The 26,854-nt window shown below is 39.8% G+C and overlaps 1 protein-coding gene across 5 annotated transcripts in view; it reads left to right on the top strand.

Annotated features, from left to right (window-relative positions):
* The first annotated feature begins 520 nt into the window (after window positions 1–520).
* TUSC3 (tumor suppressor candidate 3) overlaps window positions 521–26,854 on the top strand; it is a 215,625-nt gene continuing 189,291 nt past the window's right edge. For all 5 annotated transcript variants that reach the window (XR_009691654.1, XR_009691655.1, XM_061134934.1 and 2 more), the window contains exon 1: window positions 521–866. Coding sequence is in view for 3 of the 5 variants with exons in the window: in XM_061134934.1 (XP_060990917.1) it covers window positions 729–866 (138 nt within the window). In the remaining 2 variants the exon portion in view is untranslated. The remainder of the gene's footprint in view (window positions 867–26,854) is intronic.

The following is a 26,854-nucleotide window of genomic DNA, read 5'->3' as shown; positions in this document are numbered from 1 at the left end:
TATGCACCTGTGGACAAATAATCATTGTTAGAAGATAATATTCAGCATCACTGTTCTTATTAAATTTTTTTTTCATGTTAAGTGCTAAGAAACTATGTTCACAGCAAGTAGGAAGAGATACTGTTATAGGATACTCTGATCACAGTATCATTCAATTGTTTGAGCTATTTTTGAGTAAAAACGTCCCAAGGAGATCAGAGGGTTGCCGTGAGCTAGAAGGACCAGATCCTTACTAATTGCTCAGAGATCTTCTCCATCACCGAAGAAGGCAATTTTATTATGTGTGTCTCTGGTTCCAGGTAGAGCGCTGGATAAACAGGATCCTTGAACATCCCCGGGAGCAGGTGCTGGTGTCAGCAGCAGGTCCGCCTAGGGTTCCCATCGGCGAGGCAGCGAAGAGGACCACGCCCTCCGCCGCCGCTCGGGTCTCCGGCGGATCGCGGGCGGCGTGCGCCGCGCAGCGCGCCTCGCCTGTGGCCCCGCTCCCTGGCCACGCCCACTTCCTGCCCCATCCCGGGTCTTTCCAGGTCTCCTCTCCCGGTGAACCGGATGCGCCGTCAGTTTTCTCCTCAGCGTCCTCCGCTGGTTCCCCGCACCCCGGCGAGGCCGTAGGCATCCACGGGGGCACGGGCAGGGGGCTCCCGGAGGCTGGCCTGGCAGGTATAGGGCGCCGGTAGGAGCTGGGCGCGCACGGTTACCGCGCGTGGAGGAGACACTGCCCTGCGGCGATGGGTGCCAGGGGCGCTCCTTCACGCCGGAGGCAGGCGGGGCGGCGGCCGCGGTATCTCCCCACCGGGAGCTTTCCCTTCCTCCTCCTGCTGCTGCTCCTGTGCATCCAGCTCGGCGGAGGACAGAAGAAAAAGGAGGTAGGACGAATCCCGTGGGCATTCCTGGGAGGGCCGGGGCGGGTCCGGGCGGCGGAGCCGCGTTGCTAGGCAGATGGGCCGCCGGGCGTGGGCGATGGCTGTTTTTGGGGGTGCTGGCGGAGTCGGCGGGCAGGCCTTTGCGCATGTCCTTTGAGCCCCACAGTTTCAAAAGTGGGGTTGCCATGTCCTTCCTCAGAAAACAGCGCCAAGCCCCTCGCTCTTAGGTCACGGCGCGCTTTTGACCCTTAGTTGAGGGCTAAGCTTCAGGGCCCCTGAGTCAGTAAAAAGGGGTGTGTTGGATGTGAAAATACCGTTGAGGAGTAATTGAAGCCTGCGTGGAAGGAACGGTTTGTTCCTTGTGTTCATTATCCTGCTCCCTTCGTTATCCGTTTAGGAGGCAACAGAGCATATTGAGGCTTGTTTAAAGTTATTCTGTATTTATTAAACCCTTATAAATCTGTATATTTTTCCTTAGGTTAAATTCACGGTATAATTGTGCCGGTACCCTCACGTTGTATAGGTTGCACACATTTGTTTGTGAAATTCAGATCACCTGACCACAGTCTTAGCCCTCTAATAATTTTGATGAGGGGCTTCTCTGGTGGCTCAGTGGTAAAGAATTCGCCTGTCAGTGCAGGAGCCAGAGGAGGCTTGGTTCGATCCCTGGGTCGGGAAGATTCTCTGGAGAAGGAAACGGCAATTCACTCCAGAATCTTGCTTGGGAAATCCCATGGACGGAGGAGCCTGGTGGGTTTCTGTCGTGAGGTGGCGACAAGACTGAGGAACACATCACACATGCAAAACTTTGATGAGGGCGAGATTTGAAGTAACTGACCGTATATAAAGTAATTGTCGAGTTATTTGTGAATTTCAGTTGTCCTTGGATAACTTTTACCTTGGATGCTCGATCTAAAAGGATTAGAAAAAAATTACTTGGAAATGTGAGTAAGGTTTCTAATTCTACGTCATTTTAGTGAGAGCATCTCCTCATATTAATTCAAAATGGTTTTTCCCTGTGAAGTGTTATTTACATACACCTGGCTCTAATTCAGGTTTCAAATGTTACCGGCACTTTCTTGATAACTGGGTTGAGAGCGGGGAAAAAACAACCTCACACACAAAGTAATTCTGGTTCTCTTTACTCTTTGCTTGAAACAACTTTGGGTTAAAATATTTTCTCCCCTTTAACTTTTTTAATTTTAACATGAAAAATAGGCCTTAGCGAAATTCTTGGCGGAGTTCTGTTAAGATTTTTGGTGAAGAACCACTGTTAACTTAAGAGGGTATTTACAAATATAACGATTTTTTCCCCCTACCGCCTGGTGTTTATATACATTCCTAGATTCTTAGATATCATAGTTTTTCGTGAGAAAAGGAGATTTGAAAAGTAGTTTTTGTGGGAATTACCAGAGCAGAGGGCAATTAAAACAAGTGAGGAACTCCAGGAAAATTCTTATGATTTGTCTCCTAGAAAGATTTCTGTGACTGTGGTTACTTTCAATTGAAAGGGAAAAAAAGCCCCAAAAGAAGTCTGAAAAGTGTATATCTTCAAAACATCTTAGCATTTCTAAATATGACTACTTTAACATGTGACAACATGCATTAATTTAGTATAAGTGGCTTCCCTGGTGGCTTAGTCAATAAAGAGTCTGCCTGCAATGTGGGAGACCTGGGTTCGATCCCTGGGTTGGGAAGATCCCCTGGAGAAGGAAACGGCACCCCACTCTGGTATTACAGGGAGAATTCCATGGACAGAGGAGCCTGGTGGGCTACAGTCCATGGGGTCACAAAAAGTCAGACACGACTGAGTGACTAACTCTAACTTTCATAAATTATGATAACATCTGTTTCCATTAAATTATTTTTATAAAAGGTATTTTAAAAATGCAGTATTTTGGAGAAATTTGTTACGAATTAAAAAAGGATGCCTGCCAAAACTTTTTCTTTCTCTTAAATAGAAGAGTCTAATACTGCTACATGGTGATATTGTAGAATATATATATTTAAGGAAAAGAGCAAAATAACAAATAGTTGAAATTTTAATGCTTTACCAAATGAGCATGCATGTTTCTGAAACATAGTCTAGTTCTCTTTCTGATGCTCAGTTACAAAACGATGGTCCTAAACAGACATTTCTCCAAAGAAAACATACAGATGGCTAACAAATACATGAAAAGATGCTTAATATCGCTCATCAGAGAAGTACAAATCAAAACCACAATGAGATATCACCTCACACCGGTCAGAATGTCCACCATCAAAGTCTACAAAACAGTAAATGCTGGAGAGGGTGTGGAGAAAAGTGAACCCTTTTGCACTGTCAGTGGGAATGTAAATTGATACAGCCACTAGGGAAGACAGTATGGAGATTTCTTTAAAAACTAGGAATAAAATCACCATATGACCAAGCAGTCTCACTCCTAGGCATGCATATACCCTGAGGAAACCGAAATTGAAGAAGACACATGTACCCCAATGTTCATTGCAGCACTATTTACAAAGCTACAGCATGGAAGCAACCTAGATGTCCATTGACAGATGAATGGATAAAGAAGTTGTGGGACATGTACACAGTGGACTATTACTCAACCATAAAAAGGAACAACTTTGAGTCAGTTCTAGAGAGGTGGATGAACCTAGAGCCTTTTATACAGAGTGAAGTAAGCCAGAAAGAGAAAGATAAATATCATATACTAACACATATATATGGAATCTAGAAAGATGGTCTTGAAGAATTTATTTGCAGAGCAGCAATGCAGACATAAAGAACAGACTTATGGACGCGGGGAGAGGGGAGGGAGAGGGTGAGATGTATGGAAAGAGTAACATGGAAACTTACATTACTATGTGTAAAATAGATAGCCAACGGGAATTTGCTCTGTGTCTCAGGGAACTCAAATCAGGGGGTCTGTATCAACCTAGAGGGGTGGGACGGGGAGGGAGACAGGAGGGAGGTTCTAAAGGGAGGCGCTGTATGTATGCCTATGACTGATTCATGTTGAGGTTTGACAGAAAACAGGATTCTGTAAAGCAATTATCCTTCAATTAAAAAACAAATAAATTATGGTCTCCAAATACTGAGAGAAAAACATTCTTTATTGGAAATACTGGAAAGTGATTAATCTCAAGTGTTTTATTTTTCTAGGGCTATTGCAGTGTTGTTTTGACCATATGTGGTTGGTTGGTTGGTTTTTGCTTAGATGAGAACCTGATGCCCAGTATGAGATTTGACACCCTTGAACCAGAAAAATATAAGTCGGAACTTAATTTACTACAATAAATGCTACTAACATAAGTGCCAGAATATCTGAGTTGGCATGGATGGTGTTTTCTTTTGTGCTGGGGAATCCAAATGGAAACCTACAGTTGAACCTAGAATCAGAAACTGGACCTGGGTGATTTTAAGGAAGTCACGTTTATGACAGTAATAGTTACCATTATAGGTTTTTTAATAGAATGGTGTGGTTACAATTCATACCCTAATTATTTGACATTAAATCACTTAACTTCCTGAATTTTAGTTATGTTTCTTAAAAACATAAGACATAATACCTACATTTCAGGGTTGTTGGGATTAAATAAGACTATATTTAAAGTGTTTAGTACAGTGCACATAACGAATGATCAGTGATTTGGGTGCTGTAATTATGTGTCCTGATTTAAATGAAAGAATGATATAGACATAATGAAATCCTAAAATATGTAAAATTGTTTTGCTAAGTTAACTGACTTTGTAATAACTAAATTATGGTTTATGGAATAAATTGTTACTTATTTTATTTTGAGACACTGGGAATTCCAAACTCTTACATTGTTTGAGAACTTCCCAAAAGGAGGTTTTTATATCATGGAACAATTGGTGATATTTATGGCTATGTGTGTGTCTGTCTATATTTGTGTATATCTATTTCTTCATGATGACGTTTTTACTCACTAAATATAGTTAGCTTTCCTATATTCTTTATTTAAGAGTATAGTCAAGAGAAATAAGTGAATAAGGAAAGAAAATCTAGCGCTAGAGATTTTTATAGTCCATTTCCTTAGTTACATTGAGTACGGTCTTGTTAATTGATTTTTAAATCCTCGTGTTAAGTGGTATGGATTTGCGGGAGACTTAAGTTTTCTTAGTAGTATATCATTTGCATTCTGGTGCCTCATGGGTTGCCATTATTTTGACAGTTTCTCTGCTTCTTACACTGTTTAATCAGCTTCATTTAGAATTGTTTCAATCTGTAATGACTTCTTCTAATCATATAAAAAGAACTCAAATTCTGTAATGATTTCCAGTGGTCTTAGTGGCTTTGCCACCATCAAAAGTAGTTGCCGTCAGCCCTTCATATCAGTGGATCCTGTATCTGCAGACACAAAGGGCCAGCTGTCCCCCCACCATTTCGTAGGATAAAGGGCTTGAGTAGTTTCAGATTTTGGTATCTGCTGGATCCTGGAACTAATTTCCATCAGATCAGTTCAGTTCAGTCGCTCAGTCGTGTCGTGTCTGACTCTTTGTGACCCCTTGGACTGCTGCACGCCAGGCTTCTCTGTCCATCACCAACTCCCGGAGTTTGCTCAAACTCACGTCCAGCGAGTCGGTGATGCCATCCAACCATCTCATGCTCTGTCGTCCCATTCTCCTCCTGCCCTCTATCTTTCCCAGCATCAGGGTCTTTCCATCAGATACTGAAGGACAACTATAATATGTATTATACTTTCTGCAAAGAAAATGATTAGCTAACAGGCTGGAACATGTAGGTAACAACATGCAATATGAAGCATTGAGTGACTCATATTTTTTAAGAGAAGTAACATTATTAGTTGCCTCTGAGATAAATTCTGTAAGCACATTTTACACTAAGATGTATGTACCCAGTATCCGGTTACTTTTTAATGGTACAGCCCTGAAATACTTCACTGTCTTAGTAAATGGTAAGGAAAGGATGAAACTTAAGCCGTGGATTTCGATTTTACCTTTAAGCAGAGAACTTAGGTGGAAGAAATACCTTGTAAACATATGAGCACAACTTTAAGAAATGTATAGTAATTATACATTGATATCTGTCCACATGTACAACAGTCATGGTGATGTCAGATTGTCGTGTCATGTAGATTAGGTTTTGTGTATGGTAACTCCTTGAAGAGTAATTGGAAATGACAGGTCTTACTTAGAATGGCAAAAACTGCTTGTCACTAACTGTGAATGTTTAGCCTGCTGCAGTTTCATGGGTAGTGGCAGAAGGCACAGGACTCCTGGGTCACAGCTGGACAGTTTATTACTGCAGTAGAATTGCCAGAATATCAGCGTTTGTGCTAGTGACACAGGCCAGCTGACACCAGGAATGTAAATTCTGGAGCAGAAGAGAACCTTGAGTTTGTGGAACCAGATCTTTCATAATGGGCAGTAAACTTACTTGGCTTCAGCTCTAGAGGAAGACACCATCTTTATTAAATTAGAAAATGAACAAACCTGCTGTTTGTTCTGGAAGGGACCCTGTCTCACAAAGTTGTGTGCTGTACAGACATCCTTGAAAAGATAACTATAGAACAAAGTCAGTCAGTACCTGTGCGTGCAAGTTATGTAGAAACCTGTGAAGAACTGTCTGGTGACGTAAAGGACCGTGACTTAAAGGACCGTAACTTTGTCACAGTGAGCGCTTCAGGATAGTTTCCTGTACATAGACACTCACCTGCGTGTTCAGTCGTGAGCAGGTGTTCTCTTCACGTGGAAGACACGGAGACGGAACAGACAGCAGCGTGAAACTTGACCCACAGATTCATCAGTTGTTTGTTAACTTGTTTTTTTTTTTTTTTTGGCCACATTTACTTGCGCACGTTTTCTTTTGCCTTCAGTAGTGAGTTTGGATATAAGAGTGACCAGTATGGCTGTGACTGCCTTAAGTAGCCCCCAGGTTTTATTGGTGTATTAGACCATGTGAAGAGCCCACTCATTGGAAAAGGCCCTGATGCTGGGAAAGGTTGAAGGCAGGAGAAGGGGGTGACAAAGGATGAGATGGTTGGATGACATCATCCATTCAGTGGACGTGGATTTGAGCAAACTCCGGGAGGTGGTGAAGGACAGGGAGGCCTGACGTGCTGCAGTCCATGGGGTCGCAAAGAGTCAGACATGACCGAGCAACTGAACAGCAACATGATCTAATCCCACCAGAAAATTTACCTTGGGCTTAGTGTCACAGTAACTTTTCTCCTGCTAGAGGACAGGTAGATCATGAACAGATGTGTATTTGTCATCTAACACTGTGTGTCTGTGTATGTGTGTGTGTGTGTGTGTGTGCACATGTACATGTGTGAACCAAATAGGTAGTATTTATGTTGATCTCTCTAGTTTTTTTTCTATCTATTGGCCAGATTTCTGCAGCTTCTCAAATTGAGCATATCTAAAAGGAAACTGTCCATCCTGCCCTCTAGATGCAAGTTTTCTCATTGCTGTTAACAGTGCTCTTTTATGGGGAACACATTTTAACCTAATTTTTAAGTAATCACTTGGCATATATATATCTTGGTAGCTCTTATGTTTTTCACACTGTACATAAAGGCTGACTTTACATAATTTCTTGCAGAGTTGTACATAGATTTCAGGAGAGCATCTTGCAAAATACTACACATAGAGATGTAAAACACAGAAATACTTAGTTTGAATAGTAAAACTTCAAAATAGTATTAAGAATAATAGTATCTTTTTTTTGTTGTTGTTGTTGTAGTAACAGGTATCAGTCTACCTACCTGCCTGGTTGTCTCCTTCGGTTTAATGTCTAAAGGAAAAAGGTCAGTGTCAACAGTGAGCTTACATTACAGCATGTTTCACAAATCTGTGATGAAAAGTCCTAACTTAGAAGCATAGCATCCAGAAGCCATTAATGAACTGAAAAAAGTTAAGAAAGAAAGGAAGTATTTTCTAATGTATTTATTGTTACTGCATTTTTTTTTTGCTGTTGATACTTTTTTTTGGTTACTACATTTTTGGTTGCTTATGTGAAGATACCTATTAATATTTTGACGTTTGAAACTGAAAAAGGAAGTTTTCTTTCCCTGAATGCCACTATGAGAGCTCAGCTACCTTTAATGAAAAGGGGGGCACCACACTATAGGTAAATTGGGGTGTTGATTTTATTTAATGGAACTGTCGTCTGTTTATTTTAGATATGTATTTTTAGAGGTGGCTTAATATTGTTATCAACATGAGTTGACTCAACTTCTGGAAAAATTGTGTCCTCTCTGCCCAGAAAGAAATCAAACCATTGGAAAGTTGGTTCATAGGATTTTTGTGGTAAAACTTAAGGTACAAAATTGATTACAAATTGTGAACTCTGCTTACTACTCATATTAAATATTAAATTGAATGAGAAGCCTTCCTGTAATTTAGTGAATTTAACAAACTTCGGAATTAGAATTAAGGCTTAAATTGTATCAGGAAATGAAAAAAATGTCAGTGTACAAGATGTAATGCCAGGCATTTTGCTTAAATCGTTTATAATCTTCGAAATATCTTGGTGGTTGTGACAGTTTTGTTTGGCTTACCTTTGTCTTTGTTAACAGTATTCCTTGGTTTGATTTAAGTAATAGGAGAAATTGCGACTATCCCAAGCCCCAAGCAGTCATTTTCATTTGTCAAAGATTATCACGATTATCCAGTACCTTTCTGATTATTGATTTAGGAGTGAGCACATGATACAATTATGTAGGCTTGTTGGAAGTTTCCTCCTTCTTTATAAAGGACCCAAGATTGGGGTGGGGTTAATTCTCTCTTCCTGTCTTTGGATGTGTGTATCAGGATGTGATGGTTGAGTTGTTAAACTCATCTTGAACCACGAAAATACAAGCCTGAGGTCAAAAGCAGTAAGTTCATGATGGCAGAGTAGAAAAGAGGAAAGAGCAGAGGTACTTGATGGCATGACTTAACTAGCCTTGGAATTGCTTCAACTGTGGACTCCTTATTAAAAGTTTTCTTATTGTTTGTGCTAAGTCACTTCAGTTGTGTCTGACTCTTTGCGACCCTATGGGCTGTAGTCTGCCTGGCTCTTCTGTCCATGGGATTCTTCAGGCAAAAGTACTGGACTGGGTTGCCATGCCCTCCTCCAGGGGATCTTTCCTAGAGGGATTGAAGCAGCTTCTCTTATGTCTCCTGAATTGACAGGTGGGTTCTTTACCACTGGCGTGCTTGGGAAGCCCTTATTGTTTACATTTCAAATTGAATTTTCTGATTTTTTTGTATTTGAAAGTGTTCTACTGAGGAAGGTCATCTTGCATTAAGAATTTTATACATGACTGTACAACTTGTAAGTTTACAGCCTTACTCCAAAGAACTCTTTCTACACTATGTTTTAGTCACCTAACAATTACTTTGCTATATGAGTTAGTTATTAAATATTAGTGAAGGACCATTAGGTATATATAGTCATTGCCAATCTTTGAATATCAGTGGTCAATATTAGAAGTTTTTGTTTGTCTTTGAAGTGAATATTCATGTATTCCTTTTACTGAAATAATTTCATTTTTATTATATGAAGTGAAATTTTCTTTCCAAAAATTATGTCCAAAAGATGGTAAGAAAAAAATTGGGCATAAATTTGTTATGTGCCTTTAAAGCTATTAGCCCAAGAAGAGTAAAAGAGAGTAAGTATACCTGAGCTATATTTGCTGTATGCTGCTTTCTATGTGAATGTTTTAAAAAATTTCTTATCCTTTTTGCTTTTGCATATGTGATAGGTTGATATGTAGCTTAAACATATGTGAAATAAAATTCAGGAAGATTTCTAATTTTATTTTAAAAAAGATCATATTTTAATAAACTGTAAGTTAACGTTTGAGTTAAGATTAAGCAGAAAAACAGGGACCTTTCTCAAAGACCTGGTTTTGTGCAGTGTTGATTGGTTTTTTTTTTTTTTTTTTTACAGTGGAATCTTTCAAAGGGAATAAAAGATTTTTCTCATACTCATGAAAGTGGAGTGGCTTTGCTGTGTCCTGCTCTTCTTTCCTGTACTTTTTTTTTTTTTCCTTTTGGAGCCTTTACGGGGAGAAAGAGTGACCGAGTCAAGGTGTAACAGAATCATACTGGCCCTGTCGTTCAGCTTGGCTTCCTATTGAGAGCTGCCTGAGTCATGGGCTTTGATGCCCAGTGGACTCCACATCATCAAGAGGATAGTCACTGGATGTGTGTGTGTGGGTGTGGGGGGGCAGGGGGTGTTTAAACACTGCGCTGTAGAATGATAAAACAGGAAAGTCTGATTTCAGGCTGGATAACAGCTGGGACTAGAAAGAGTTTTCCTGCCACCAGGGTTGTGTTTCCCTATCCCTATGCTCAGTTATGCCTTCCTTGTTTCTGCCTCTCCCCTCTTTTTTATTTTGATTACACTATTATCTCCTCTGTCTTTTCGTAACTGATCTTTAATGAACTTTAATGATACTTAGAGTTGACCCCTTTGAGATCATAATTTATAAACTTAGGCCATCATTTTCTTTAGCAAGTTGTTTAAATAAAGGAACTTAGGTTAAGGGGATCCTAAAGTCACAAAAGACAGAACTCTGTAACCTATATGAATTCAGAAAGTATGAAAGTCTCTATTCCTCTTTCTTTCCCAAGTGGTGCCTCCTACAATCTCTTACACGAAGTAAAGCATCTTCACACATCTGTTTGCCAGAGTCCAAAATCAGGTCACATTTTACTCGGTTTCAGACCTTTACTTGTGATTTTTTTGCCACCTCTTCCTTCACTCCAGCTGAAGGTGTCCCCTGGGACTTTTCTAACCAGTGCTGTCTCAGAAGAGTACTGCTTTCAATGCCAGTAAAATGGACTCAATGTTCTTTTCATGCTGTTGAGTGCTTTTCCTGAGTGAGACTTTTTCTAACTCTCCTGTTTTAGATCTCGCCACTGATACATGCTTCTCTCTCGGGTTAACTCAAACAGGTTACTCCTTCCTCTCCATTTAGAATCAGGAGTTCCTACCTTGTGCTTTGCAGGTGGCTCAGTGGGTAAAGAATCTGCCTGCAATGCAGGAGACATGGGCTTGATCTCTGGGGCGGAAAGATTCCCTGAAGGAAGGCATGGCAACCCATTACAGTATTCTTGCCTGGAGAATTCCCTGGGCAGAGGAGCCTGGCGGGCTGCAGTCGTGGTGGGGTCGCGTGGTGTCTCAGAGTCTGACACGACTGAAGAAAAAGAGCACCCTGTGCTCATGTGGATGGTCTGTGTGCTTCTGTTTGGCTCTTGGGTGAATTACTGCCTGTTGTCTGCCATTCCTTTCATTCTACAAGCCCTTTGAGAAGAAGGGTTGTAGGTTTATTTTTATATTTCTATCTTCCATATTCAGGCATAGTGCCTTGTACTTGGTAAATGCTTAATAAGGTTACTTTGGTCAAATTACTTAATCTCTCTAAGCTTCCATTTCTTTATATGAAAAGTAGAGATAGTCTGTTAGTCCCTGCTATAGAGTTGTGACCTTTCATGAGATAATCCTCTAAAGTATTTAGCATAGTGCCTGGAAGGTAAGTGCTTAATGAATTGCTAGCTTTGGTGCTTATATTAGTGAATGCATTCCCAGGATGTTCTGTGGTTGGTTTTATGTTTCCAAAGTGAATTTTCATGAGTTGCATAAATTGATTTGGCATTTCAAAAGAAACTTTTAAAGACATTTGATGTGCATAATTTTTCATGAATATTTTCTTATGTGACAGATTCTGCTACTAAATTGGGTGTTGAGAATGTCATCATTACTTTCTTTAATGCAGTAACCATTTTATCATGGTTACTTTTCCTATTTGACTTGTTACAACATTTGATAAGTGTCTCAGTGTAGCCCTGTATATGTGTGTCCGTGTACGCACTCAGTTGTGTACAACTCTTGGCAAACCCACGGGCTGTAGCCTGCCAGGCTCCTCTGTCCATGAAATTGTCTAGGTAAGAGTACTGAAATGGGTTGCCATTTCCTACTTCAGGGGATCTTCCTGGCCCAGGGATCGAACTTGCATCTCCTGCATTGGCAGTTGGATTCTTTACCACTGTGCCACTTGGGAAGCCCTGTTTGGCTGTAACATTTAGCATGCTTTGTACGTCTTAGAACTGGAGGTCTTATTTTCCTCTCCAGGTTTTCTTCTGTTGCATTAAATATACTTTCTGTCCCCTTTTCTTTCTCTTCTCCTCCTGGAATTCCTATAATGCAAGCATTGTTCCTTTGATTGTGTCCCATAATTCCTGTAGGCTTTCTTCAATCTTTTGTTTCTCTGACTGGATGATTTCAGTTGTCCTGATTCTTTCTTTTCTGTGGTTGAGTCTGGTTTTGAAACTCTGTTGAGTTCTCCTGATCAGGTATTGTATTTTTGTACTCTGGGATTTCTGGCTTTTTATTTCTATTATTTTTTTGTTGTTGATCTTCTCATTTTGTTGAAGCATTGTGTTCCTAATCTCATTTGTCTGCATGTTCTTGTAGGTCAATAAACTTCTTTAAGAAGTTTGTCTGACAGTTCTTAGGTCTGCACGTTTTTAGTAACCGTTATCAAAGCATTATGAGTCTCCTTTAGTGGTGTCATATTTACCTGAATTTTTATGATCCTTGGTTCCTTATGTTGGTATCTGCACATGTGAGTAAATGCTCTCCTTTTCCAGACTTTGAATGCTTGCTCTGACAGAGATAGTGCTCCACCAGTCAGCTCAGTTTGGGTTTCTGGATTCCGCAGCTCTTACAGAGGTACTTTTATTTTTCAGTGGATGCTGAATTTTTGTTGTTGAGGGGCGGGAACGATAAAAATGAAGGTCGTCTCATGCTGACATGATGCTGACGTCACTCTTCTTTCCTTTTTTGAAAGTTCTATCAACCTTGACTTGTGCAACTTGACTTTACACATGGCTTTGTAGCAGAATGACAGATAGCAGAGATTATTTGAATGCCACTATCACCTCTGTTTTTTTGCTATTGATTTTAGTTGTCACCTTTTTTGGCCTTTAATTGAAAATCTGTGACACCGTGTATAACTTGGTTTGGTCATTTGCTTTCTCATTGTCTTTTCTTATTTTACTGTTTGGTAGTCTTATAGAGTGGAATGAAAATGTGAAAAGCCCGTAATAGGAATTCTAGCTACATTGTTTATCTTTGCAAATTATTTAGACCACAGTTTCCTTCTTTATAAATTAGACCTTGAAGTTGGTTTGAAGAGGAAATGAAATGTGAACTTTACAAAAGGTTAAGGGTTTAATAAAAGTTAGTTCTAGAAAATGAATTGTGGGTTCCAGTTTCTTTGATATAAACTCAGTGCTCTTGGGCAAGGCACTTAACCTTTTGAAACATCAGTTCAGTTGTAAAATGAGAACATTGAAAAAAGATCAGGATGTCTGAATCTATGTTAAATAGGAAAAGCTTCCCATTGGCCCTCTGAAATTATAAACATTTTTCATTTATATCATAAATGGATTTTTCTGGCATGAGCATCTGTCCTGTTTATTAGATTTTTAAAAAGTTAAAAGCTATTGGATTAAACATTTGCTTAGATCCTTTTTAGATGGTAAAATTATATGAAATATGGTATTAGAATGATTTATGGTAGTTTTGCTAAATATCAAAAGTAATTTTGTCTTAGAGATTGAAACTTAGTAAAAGTTCTGCTCTGATTTGAATACAATGTCCTTATCATAAAGAGCCTTTACTAATACTAGTTTTCATCAGTTTGAGGTGTATGATCCATAGAGAATAACTAAAACTGATGGTGGCAGAGCTATTTAAGTTCTTTTTATTTGACTGTCAAATAGCAATTAGATTTACACTTGCCTTATCTTTTCCCATTTCAAATATATAATCTGCAAAGCCACAAATTAAAATAATAAGCTATTTCTGTACACCGCTCTAGTTTTCAATATGGCATAGTTACTATTTCTGTAGTAATTCATGGTAGAAACCTTAAAGAAGTAGTCAGTTTTCTGAGTACCATCATTAGCACCAGTCTCTAGGGTTAGAGAGATATATTAACAGAACAGAAAGAACATACTTCATTATCTAAAAAGGAATTGGTGAGGGAAACAGTGGTGTTTTCCTTTGTAAAGTTAGGTTAGCTCTGTAGCATTTTTACATAGATTACAGCCCATTTTTTTTTTGTTTTTGCATTTTCACAGGATTCCTTCATGTCATTGATCCCAGGGAGCCTTTCTGTATTATTTTACTCATATCTTACCAAAATACAAACTTCTTTATTGTGGGGAGTTCCTAATCTTACTTGTCTATAAGTAATCATAATCATAACAGAAGTCCTAAGTAGAGGAGTCTTTTAAATTTTGTGATTGTCCTTTTGGCTGTTGATTTCTTAAATAATGTAATTTTTCTTTTTCACATTATGTCCTTTTGGATTATTTTAAATAGATATAATTGAAGTAAGTAAAATAGAAAATAAGTTTATTTGAGTGTCGTCTCCCTAAAAGATGGCACACATTACTGAGTAAAGGGCCATGTCACTGACATTTTTCTAAAATGCCATCTATTGTTCCTTTTTTTCCAACAAACATCTGTTGATGAATACTGCATGTCAGGTTATCATGCTGTATTTTGGAGGTAAAGTAGTGAATAAGACAGCCACTGTCCTGACATTTTCTATTGCTCCTAGCCTAGAAGGAGATTCAGACAGGAAAACAGTAATTTATAATGTGGTGTGGGAAATGAATAACCTGGAAACTGATGGTGCCATGGTGTTAGGTTAGCACATGGGGTCAGCTGAAAACTGAAGGTCCACATTCGTTGTTGTTCAGTCACTAAGTCATGTCCAAGTCTTTGTGACCCCACGGGCTGCAGCACACCAGGCTCTTCTGTCCTCCACAATCTCCCGAGTTTGCTCAGAGTCATATGCATTGAGTCGATAATGCTGTCAAGCCATCTCATCCTCTGCTACTCCCTTCTCCATTTGCCCTCATTCTGTCCCAGCATCACGGTCTTTTCCAGTGAGTTGGCACTTTGCATCAGGTGGCCAAAGTACTGAAGCTTCAGCTTCAGTCCTTCCAATGAATATTCAGGGTTGATTTCCTTTAGGATGGAAGGTAGACATAGGAAATGATTTAATGAAGGAAGGAGTGTTCTAAGAAGAAGAACTAGTACTGTGAAGGTCCAGAAGTATGAAAAAGCACAACAAATTCAGGGAGGTCAAAGTAGGTCCACATGGCTTGGCTTAGAATGCAGAGGGTGGGTGGGGTTGACAGGGCTTGAGCTGGAATGGAAGCTGGAGTCAAATCCCAAGGGCCCCTGTGAGCCTTGACCTTGAAGTCAGTGGGAGGAATTGAAAGGTTTATCTTGGAGTTGAGGATGAGGCTCACATTTTAGAGTATTGTTCTGGCCATGCTGTGGTAATCAGCATAGGTGGGAATGTGAAACTGGAGGAACAGCAGCAGTCTGCTCAAGAGGCTCTGGCAGGAGTGGGCATGAGAGGTGGTGATGACTCGTTACAGGTTGTGGCAGTGAGAATACAGAGTGGTCACTGGATTTCTGAGCTCTGGGAGCCTGACTTGGCAGCTGTTGGTGATCGATTGCGTGTGGGATGAAGAAAATGGAGGCAAGAATAAAGACTCCTTTTCTTGGTAAAACAGAAATTCTATTTACCGAAATGGGAAACAAGAGAAAGATGAGATTTTGGAAGGAAGATAATGTTCCCTTCTAAGACTGTGTGCAGTACACGGGCGAAATCTAAACTGAGGTGTTTGAGAGGTGGTAGAATGTCTGAATACAGACCTTTGATCTGGGCTGAAGATGAAATGGCTTTGGAAATCATTAGCATCAGTGGGACTTGAATGTTTGGTGGTGGTTAAAGATCACCCTGCCAGAGCACATGGAGTGAGAACAGAGCAAAGGCAGACCCTCAGGGACACCAGTGCGTCACTGTCCTCCAGAAGGCAGACGAGACCACGGCTGCGCCACCAGGGAGCTAGGAAGAAACCCAGCAGAGGGGAGGCATGGAAGAAGAATGTTCCAGCAAGAGAGGGGTCAGCGGAGACGAATGGTGACAGGCTAAACAAAAACTAGTAAGGGTCCTTTGGATTTAGCCAGAGCCGTTTAACTGCAGTGCCAGGACGGCAGCTGGAAGGGAGAGTGAGTTGCTGAGTGGGTCAAGAGGAAGCGGAGACAGCCAGCACCTCTGATCAGGCACTTCTTCTGGGGAAGGATGGAGAGTTAAGTGGGTGGGAGCTGGAGAAGAGGCTGACGTGAAGAGAGAAGGTAACCCATGAAGAGCTAGGTGGTGAGAGGGTGGGAGGGGGGAGTGGGAGCTGGAGACCGTCGGGTGGGGTTAGCTTCACACAGCACTGTGGGTTTTCTTCCATGCCCGTGATGGGATTGCAGTTTCTCACTCCTGTGAACTCGGGCTTGCCCGCGTGACTGACTTCGGCTCGTGAGATGTGAGCAGACGTGTCATGTGTCCGTGACATGCAGAGGCTCCAAGAGTCACTACATGCTCCATCATTGTCTTTTTCCTTCTGGCAGGGGACTGGGAATGTTTGATGCGGTGGATACTCTTATCATCTGGGTCTTCATGTGAAGAGGGTGAGCATAGTCTCCCTGCCAGCCCATAAGTTGGCGAAATCCACCTTTATTTTTTTTAAATGCTGAGATTGGAGCAGGTGGTGCTCTGTAATACAAGCTGTTTAGATTGTTACGAGGAGTATTGACCTCTCTTACCTTTTGATGAGAGAAGGGGGTGAAAGAAGGGGTACAGTTGCAGGCACATTGGTTCCTTCGGTGTCCTAGACTGTTTCCTCTATGAAATGGAAGGTGAACTGAAAAGGAGGAATAAATCATCTAGGACAGTGACTAGTCTTAAGTAGCTAGAATAGGCATCAGGTAATTTGCCTAGAATTACCCACTTTACACAGAATAGGAAAACAAAGAAGCACTGTTAAATCATAGGAAGGGTCAGATAATTTGAGAAATCATGAGTTTTGTATAGTCCTTAATTGATTTTCTTTCCCTCTAGCTGACCTAGAAGGGAAACTGCAGGGACAAGAAGTGTAGGCAGTTGGATTGCTTCAGGATTGGAGGTTTCAGGTGGGAGATGGAAGGAGTGGCAAGGGGAGTTAATAGACATGCAGTGGAGTGGGTAACTTGGAAGATAAAAGACTGTCCATGCTGAGAGGGCAAAGAAGCAAGGCCCCAGTGATAGTGGAGGGTTGGAATGTTGTAGGGGAAACCAGAGTGAGGGAACTGGGAGAGTTGTTTTTTGTCATTAGTGGGTTATATCAGTTTATCATTGCAGAGGTGAAATAGTACCAGACAAGACCGTGCTCTTAAGGGCTGGACTTGAGGTTAGTTATTAGAAGTGATGAGGATAAGGAACTGAAAGGCTTGGAGGTAAGATTGTTTATGTGGACTTTATTCAATACTCAGAGTAAAAGAAAGATGAAGCTAGGTAGTGGCTAAGAGTTCTGTAGATGACAGTGACTGAACAAGACGGAGAACTTGAGGTTTTGAAGGTCTGATTCATACAAGAGCAGGGGTTTTTATGTGAGCACACAGCTTCCCTGGTGGCTCAGACGGTAAGGAATCTGTCTGCAATAAGGGAGACCTGGGTTTGAGCTGTGGGTTGGGAAGATCTTCTCCCCACCTGGAGGAGGGCGTGGCAACCCATTTCAGTATTCTTGCCTGGAGAATCCCTAAGGACAGAAGAGCCTAGCAGGCTACAGTCCATGGGGTCGCAAAGTTAAGGACAGTGAAAGGTTTCCATATTAGTAGCTCTAGAGGATCTAGCATTGGAGAAGAAAATGGCCACCCACTCCAGTGTTCTTGCTTCGAGAATCCCAGGGATGGGGGAGCCCGATGAGCTGCCGTCTATGGGGTCACACAGAGTCGGACACGCCTGAAGTGACTTAGCAGCAGCTGCAGGGGATCTAGCTAAGAGACTAGGGGAATACTCACTGTAGTTACAAAAAATGTAAGGAATCAGTTGTAATCTTGAAAATTTTATGTAAGCATTTTCTTTGATTAGGTGGCAGTATTGCAGTTTTAAAATGAGAAATTGTTAGGCAGTTAACAGTAACCTCCATTTCCTCCATATCATACTTCCAAGGTCTGAAACCAATTTCCTGATGTTACAGCATTTTTATGTATCAGATAAATTTTTTCATGCCTGCAGTATTTCATGGATGTATGGAATATTGCTTCTGCTTAAATGATCTTGTAGAAATCTGGCAACATTTGATCTTTTACAAATTGCGGCCTTTTGTGTAACAGTATTGAATCTAGCTAAATTTCTTACAGACTGTTTCAGCTCTGGATCATTTTATGAGATATAAGCCAATATGAATTCATACTCATTCATAGGTCTCTGATTTAAAATGCATCAATAATAATTGATTTCTGGATATAGATGATCAAAACGATTCATAAAAAGAGGTAAGAATTGATTTTAAGTCAGCTTTCAGACCTAAGAAAGAAATGAAAAAACAGCTGCAATGATAACTAAGCAGGAGTCTTCAGAGATTTTGGAGATAAAAACCATCCCCAGCATTTTGTTTCAACCAGGATATCCTTACAGAATTATCATGGGGAGTTGAGTAGTGTGATGATATAGCAGCCACTGTTTTTTCGTGTTTCTTTTCTTCTGAGATGTTATCATTTGTTGTTTGTATATAATGTGTCTCATTCTATTACTGAAATAATCTTAGGAAGTGTGCTATAATAATAGAGCTGCTTTGCAGTGTATCTTTCCATCACACTTATCTCCTCCTCTTAAGATGAATAGTCCCTAGGAGCATTCAGAAATGGGTTATAAATACAAAGGTGGTTTGTGACTGTATTAGTTTTCTATTGATGCATAGCAGATGACTAAAACTGACACCCTTTTTTTTTTTTTTCTCCCATAGTTTGTACAGGTAAGAGGTCTGGATTCTCTGCTGAGAGGCTGCCAGGCTGACATTCAGGTGTGGCCAGGCTGTTTTCTCATCAGGAGCTCTAGAGCCTCCTCTTAACTCACTCAAGTTGTTGGTAGATTTCAGTTCTTGAAGTTGTAGAACCTGATTGTGTATTTTCTTGCTGGCTGTGTTCTCTCCACTGTTGGAGGCCACCCTCTGGTTCTTAGCCATGTGGCTCTCTCCATGGGCACTTTAAAACATGGCCATTTGCTTTCTTCCAGGCCAGTAGGCTCGCCTCTCTGACTCTTCACTTTCTTCTACAGTGCTCATCTAATTTGGTCAGGACCACTCAATATAATCTCCCTTGTGAGTCACTCAGAATTAACTGACTTTACATCAGCACATGCTTGCTGTATAAGGTAACGTAATTACAGAAGTGCTAGTCCATCACATTCACAAGTCTTGTCCACACTCATGGGGAGGGAATTATATAAGGTTATGGGTCTCTGGGGATTATTTTAGAATTCTGCCTACTAAACTAGGTGAGCTTGCACTTTTAGATTTTTCTGTACTTTTAAGTGGTGGCTTACAAAATCAGCATAGACAGTTATGATAGTCAGTGTATAGGACAACATTATTTGATTAAAGATTTTTAGTAAGGCTATAAAGTTGAAGTGATAAAATTGAAGTATCAGTTCAGTCAGATGAGCAGGAGTGCAGGAAGATGCACATGCATGTGTGTGTATACATGTATTTTTTTTTTTTTTTTAATTCTCTTGCTTTTTCTGTGATCCAACAGATGTTGGCAGTTTGGTCTCTGGTTCCTCTGCCTTTTCTAAATCCAGCTTGTACATCTGGAAGTTCTCAGTTCACGTACTATGGAAGCCTAGCTTGAAGAATTTTGAACATAAGCATACTAGCATGTGAAATGAGTGCAGTTTTATATATAGTTTGTGTATCTGTCAATAGAAGCCTCTCCTAGTTGCCATTTCTAAATGAAGATCAGTAGTGAACACAAAACAAAATTTGAAATAAGAAAAATGGGATTAATAGATTTATATTTTTATTGAAGGCGCTCTTGGCTAAGACAGTGATGTGGCCATTGGAAATCTGTAGCAAGGGTTCTAGTTATAATTCTCTCTCTCTTCTCTTCCCTTCCTGCTCAACCCCATTCATAGCTCTTTAAACTCTTGACTCTGTTCTTCTGATTAAGTCACTATGACTTTTTGGGTCACAAAATTTTGTTAGTTAAAAAAATACATAGTTAAGCTAGATGCAAGATGCTTTTCAGCTTCCACATTTTATCATTCCTCTTAATGAAAGAACTGAAAATACTTCAGGGCAGTCAGGGAACCTAACAAAACAGTTAATATTTCTCAGTTAAAAATTTTTTTTTTAATTAAAAAAATATTCCCTTACTTAGCATTTCTTTGGTTAGCCACCATTGATTACTCTCATACAGCCCATTTTTAAAATCTTCTTTCAAATATTAGCATAATGTCCTTTATGTTATTCATCCTCAAATCTCCCATAGAACTTAGTTGAGTATCTTTCTCAGATCAGGTGCTCACTTGAGCAGCTGTTTCAGTGGTAGCAAGCTCTGAGCAGTAGCAAGCATTTCTTAGGTACACAGGCCTCTTAACTAAAATTAAATAGTAATTGGAAGAGGCTACTTACCCTTATGTCAGAGAGCAAAGAGGAACTAGAGAGCCTCTTGATGAAAGTGAAAGAGGAGAGTGAAAAATTTGGCTTAAAACTCAACATTCAAGAAACTAAGATCATGGCATCCAGTCCTATCACTACATGGTAAGTAGATGGGGAAACATTGGAAACAGTGAGAGGCTTTATTTTTTGGTGCTCCAAAATCACTGCAGATGGTGACTGCAGTCATGAAATTAAAAGATGCTTGCTCCTTGGAAGAAAAGCTGTGACCAACCTAGACAGCATATTAAAAAGCAGAGACATTACTTTGCCAACAATGGTCCGTCTAGTCAAGGCTATGGTTTTTCCAGTGGTCGTGTATGGATGTGAGAGTTGGATCATAAAGAAAGCTAAGCACTGAAGAATTGATGCTTTTGAACTGTGGTGTTGGAGAAGACTCTTGAGAGACCCTTGGACTGCAAGGAGATCCAACCAGTCAATCCTAAAGGAAATTAGTTCTGAATATTCATTGGAAGGACTGATGCTGAAGCTGAAACTCTAATCCTTTGGCCACCTGATGCAAAGAACTGACTCATTAGAAAAGACCCTGATGCTGGGAAAGATTGAAGGCAGGAGGAGAAGAGGAAGACAGAGGATGAGATGGTTGGATGGCATCACCAAATCTATGGACAGGAGTTTGAGCAAGCTCTGGGAGTTGGTGATGGACAGGGACGCCTGGCGTGCTGTAGTCCATGGTGTCGCAAAGAGCTGGACAAGCCTGAGGGACTGAACTGAACTGGAAGAGGCTATCTTATGAATCTAGTTAAGGATTAACACTATTTTATAGTTGTGTAATTATATAAAATTAAAACTGTAAGAATTTATTCATTTGATCATATGCTTAACATTTAGCTATTAAATTGAAATTCATCATCTGTTAGAATGAACAATGAATGAATAAGTTCTCATATTTTTTGGTGTGATTTTTCTCAATAAAATTATACAATAGCATAATCAGACATCTTTAGTTAGTGCTTGACATTTGGAGCATGATTCTGGAGGTCAGTTTCATAAAAATATTTTCAGGTTTACCACTTTTCTCAAGGGTGAGTCTCAGTTCTTTGATACTCATATCAATCTCTTTTGAAGTACCTAATGTCATCCTCCTAGTTGGTTTTCTCTTTTCATATGTTAATCATTATAATTCTGACAGATACTCATTTGTTAGTGGTTTTGCATATAATTTGAGCTGTTCTGCATCAGTTTTAAAAATTAACTTAATGAAATCCCTTGACGTTTGTCAGATTGCAGTCAAGCGTAATAACGGCCAAAAAACAATGTGACCTGGTGTGTTGGGATCAATGCTTGGTTGAAATCGGGAAGGCTGTCTGCATAGGGATTGCATTTATAAATGGCTGACTCACCAGTGTGTATACCTTAGTAGATTGCTTTTGCTTTGTGATGCACCTTGGGTATGTTTGTGTGCACATATTGAGTAGTTAGGTAGGAAGAAGCCCCTGTGGCATACTCAGGACAGAAAACTGCTGTGAAATTGCTGAAATGGAGGGTTTGGATTGTAGATGTGGTGCCTTTTACTTTTGTCCCCTGCCGACTGTCGCTTCTTTCCCTTCTCTTTGTTTTCATCTTAGTTCCCTCTTTAAGGACCACGGAGGTACATATGTTACCAGGCTACCGTAGTCATACTGCTAACTCATTTGTCATATTTGGCATGGTGTTGGGCAGGTGCCCTAGAGCCATTCAGTGAGATTTTCTAAATGGAACTAGTAGGTTGTCTTGCTGATTGGTATATGAAGTTGGAAGGATGGAATTTTAGGTTTTCTGTCACTTCTGGCATGAAGAACTCTGATGTACAGAAGCTAAGCAGATAAACAAAGAGAGTTTCACAGATTCAGTAAATAAAATGCTAACTCAGTGCCAGTCTTTGTTCTAGGTGCCACCAATACAGAAATAAACATAACACATTAAAATTGTCCCCCTTCTGTGGCTGGAGGGAGTACTGATGATACAGTCAAGTCCTTGGATGTAGCCTTGCCTGAAACTGGAGTTATCTCCATCCTTCTTTGTTATATGTGCTTACACAGCCCCTTTTTGCCCAAGCTAGACTGAATTAGGCTTGTGTCACTTTTTTTAAAGTTTATTTTCTTTTGGTTGAGTTGTGCAGCATGCAGGATCTTAGATCAAACCCATGCCCCCTGCATTGGAAGAGCCAAGTGTTAACCAGCTGACTGCCAAGGAAGTCCCTACCCTTATGTCAGTTTTAATAGAAGTCACTTTTGTAAATGTGAAAGCCATGTATAATTTCTGCTTTCATTAAGAAGATGACAGATTTTAAAATATATTAATAAATTCCAGTCTGTGAATTTTGGTAAAACTTTTGTCACATATTTTTACACTTTCCCCCCAGTTTTCAATAAATGAAGATTACCTTATCCTTTCTTTTTCTTCTGTTCTCTTCCAGACTTTAATGTCATGGTTTTCTGGTAAAGCTCTCTGACTGACTACTTTCTTTAGTCATTCAGAAAGATGTAACTATTTGTTCAGTAATTATTTTCAATAGACCTGTTTTAGGCAGTACAGGTTTTTTTGGTAAATCGTTTTTAAAGAGTACTGTATGATTACTTGCATATTGGATGTACAGATATTGAGAACTAGAAATAAAACTTCAATTTGTTAATTTCTTTTATTGCTATTATATATGATGAAGAATATGTGAGATGGGAGTTTGCACCCTTAAAATTGCTGAAATACTTTTGTCCTAGATGCTATTGTATTTCACACAAGTACTGTATGATGGGTAAGCAACTTAATTCTTTTAGTAATTAATCCTTTTAGGTAAGAGTACCTTCTTTATATAGTTTTTCTTGGTACCTATTGGAAAATGTATGGGCAATTTATTTTTATTCAAAATATATGCTCTTTAAGACTAATTGAGGTGAGAATCAGAGGAAGTTTTACTGTAGGAATTTGAGATAAATTATAGCATAATGGTAATGAAATAACATTATACATATGCATAATGTTAACTTTACCTCCCTTAGAATGTCTGTGTTATTATCCTGACATATGGACCAGGGCAAAGATAGTCACTTGTGGCCAGAGGAACCAGGTACTTAGAAATTGGATGATCATATAATTTACTGTCCAAACCATAATGCCTGAGAGTGAAAAAAGGTGCAATTGATGATTTTGGTGAGATAGCAGAAGTAGACTGGGACTGTCCCTGGGCTAACTAGGATATATGGTCACTCTCTCGAACTAGGATAGAAGGGTTTTAAAATGGATACAGAGTTAGTGTTTACTACATTGTCATTGATTAGAATTATTTTATAGGAATTTTGGTCAAAAAGTTCTTTCTCTCTGTATTTAAGCACTATGTTTACACTCTTGTGTATGATTCATTATCCATTTTGTGCTGCACAAGAGTTTTTCGTGTTGCGCTGGTTCCTTTAGTGCTGCTTATTTCTCTAATTTTTAAACTCAAATTTAAAATTTTACCCTACTGTTTGTCTTTTTCTTCAATTAAGCAATTCATTTTCATTAAAAATAGAGGTTTATTTGTATACATTAATTTATAAATAATGAACATTAAATTGTATGTACAAAATACTGGTGGAAATTTTTTCTTGAAAAGGCCCATAGAGGTAAAAATATACCCACATTATCATTACTCATTTATTGTTTCAGTTCAGTTCAGTCGCTTAGTCGTGTCTGACTCTTTGCGACCCCATGAACCGCAGCATGCCAGGTCTCCCTGTCCATCACCAATTCCCGGAGTTCACCCAAACCCTTGTCCTTCTCATCCTCTATCATCCCCTTCTCCTCCTGCCCTCAATCCTTCCCAGCATCAGGGTCTTTTCAAATGAGTCAGCTCTTCGCATCAGGTGGCCAAAGTATTGGAGTTTTAGCTTCAACATCAGTCCTTCTAATGAACACTCAGGACTGATCTCCTTTAGGGTGGACTGGTTGGATCTCCTTGCAGTCCAAGGGACTCTCAAGAGTCTTCTCCAACACCACAGTTCAAAAGCATCAATTCTTCAACAGTCAGCTTTCTTTATAGTCCAACTCTCATATCCATACATGACTATTGGAAAAACCATAGCCTTGACTAGACGGACCTTTGTTGTCAAAGTAATGTCTCTGCTTTTTAATATTCTGTCTAGGTTGGTCATAACTTTCCTTCCAAGGAGTAAGTGTCTTTTAATTTCATGGCTGCAGTCACCATCTGCAGTGATTTTGGAATCCAGAAAAATAAAGTCAGCCACTGTTTGTACTTTTTCCCCATCTGTTTGCCATGAAGTGATGCCATGATCTTAGTTTTCTGAATGTTGAGCTTTAAGCCAACTTTTTCAGTCTCCTCTTTCACTTTCATCAACAGGCTCTTTAGTTCTTTTTCACTTTCTGCCATAAGGGTGGTGTCATCTGCATATCTGAGGCTATTGATATTTCTCCTGGCAATCTTGATTCCAGCTTGTGCTTCCTCCAGCCCAGTGCTTCTCATGATGTACTCTGCATATAAGTTAAATAAGCATGGTGACAATATACAGCCTTGACCCACTTCTTTTCCTATTTGGAACCAGTCTGTTGTTCCATGTCCACTTCTAACTGTTGCTTCCTGACGTGCATACAGATTTCTCAAGAAGCAGGTCAAGTGGTCAGGTATTCCCATCTCTTTCAGAATGTTCCACAGTTTATTATGATCCACACAGTCAAAGGTTTTGGCATAGTCAATAAAACAGAAATAAATGTTTTTCTGGAACTCTCTCTCGCTTTTTCGATAATCCAGCGGATGTTGGCAATTTGATCTCTGGTTCCTCTGCCTTTTCTAAAACCAGCTTGAAGATCTGGAAGTTCACAGTTCACGTATTGCTGAAGCCTGTCTTGGAAAACTTTAAGCATTACTTTACTAGTGTGTGAGATGAGTGCAATTGTGTGGTAGTTTGAGCATTCTTTGGTATTGCCTTTCTTTGGGATTGGAATGAAAACTGACCTTTTCCAGTTCTGTGACTTGTCAATAACATTGTAAAGTTGGTAATTTTCTCAGTACAATGAAACTCTGATTTTGCATTATATATCTTCCCTGTAACTTATTTATTTCACGAAACATGGTAGTACATATTTTAGTCTTTTCCTGGTGTTAAAACAGTATTTCTCACACACACACACACACACACACACACACCCCCCGTCTGATGAGACAATGATGCTCAGTGGAAATTGGTTAAAAGATTGTACTCTTTGATTTGAAATCTGTCACCTATATTTATAACATATGCAACTATCAATACGTCAATTCAAATACACTTTTTTTTTCCTCCTTCCTTTATTAATCTAAAGAAAACTCAGACTTTTCATTGAGCAGCCACTACTAGTAGTTTTGAACTTGGAAGAAGAAATTTGAAAATTATTTTAAAAACATAGTTGTTTAAATTTATTTAAAACAGATGCTAATATTTACATTTTGTGTTTCCACATAAATTTAATAAACCAATAACTATGACTGACTGCCATTTATTAAATACTTACTATGTGCCATGTCCAAGTGTTTTGTATATACATTACCTCATTTAAGCACAATAACAATGCAGTACAACTTAATTTTCTAGGTGAACTTAAGAGAGTTGAAATGATTTGCCCCCGGTAATGCAGCTGGCAGTTGTACCAACATTCAAATAAAGAATTGACTTCTAAGCTGTTTCTTGTAATTAACTATTACTCTATCTCTGCTTTTCATACAGAGGCAGAAGAATGAATGCATGTCTCCAGGGATCTGTAGGTGCAGCATCAAGCCACCTAATTGTTCAGATTGTCTTTGAGATCTTGTGTGTTGTATTAAAACATTCTGCAGACTTTGCTTTCTATCACATTTTCTATTAGTTTTTTTTTTAACTTTAAAAATGTAATTGTCTCTTTTGTGTACTCTCAGTTGTTGAATATGAGTTACTTCAGGATGGTATATGATGTTTCTCTTGGCAAACTATCAAGTCACCACTGGGATGCTTAGGGCTATTCTGTTCGAGAACCAAGAGAACCAGAACTGTATTGCCTTTCATAGGAGCCACATCCAAAGCTATTACAACTTCAGTCATACAGGCTTGTGTATGTCAAGCAGTTAAATGGTCTAGACAGTGGTGTAGTGGCACCTGCTAGGTTGCCCCAGCTGCTTGCCACACTCCCATAGATTGTCCTGGGAGGAGACGGGGAGCCCAGATGGGTTCAGGTAGTTTATTACTCCAGACACAGCAGACACTGTGACCTCCAGGTGTGAGTGGGCTGGCCTGTCCCTTCCGTCCTGTGGGGTGATGCCGAGTCGGGCCCTGGTGGGTGCTCTGTGCTCAGCTCAGTGGCGCTGTGTCATAGTCGAGGATCCCTGAGTTTAGGAAACTTCCCATCTTTTAATGGGGGATCTAGCAAACCTTCTGTCCTTTGCCCTGGAGAGATATATCTTTATCATTCTGCTTAGGAAGCAGATCTCTCCCCTGACCCAGAGGGAAACTCAGTGTCTAGCTTCCCA

Source organism: Dama dama, chromosome 32, assembly GCF_033118175.1.
Source record: "Dama dama isolate Ldn47 chromosome 32, ASM3311817v1, whole genome shotgun sequence".
NCBI lineage: Eukaryota > Metazoa > Chordata > Mammalia > Artiodactyla > Cervidae > Dama > Dama dama.
This window is presented reverse-complemented; position numbering and strand designations above follow the sequence as displayed.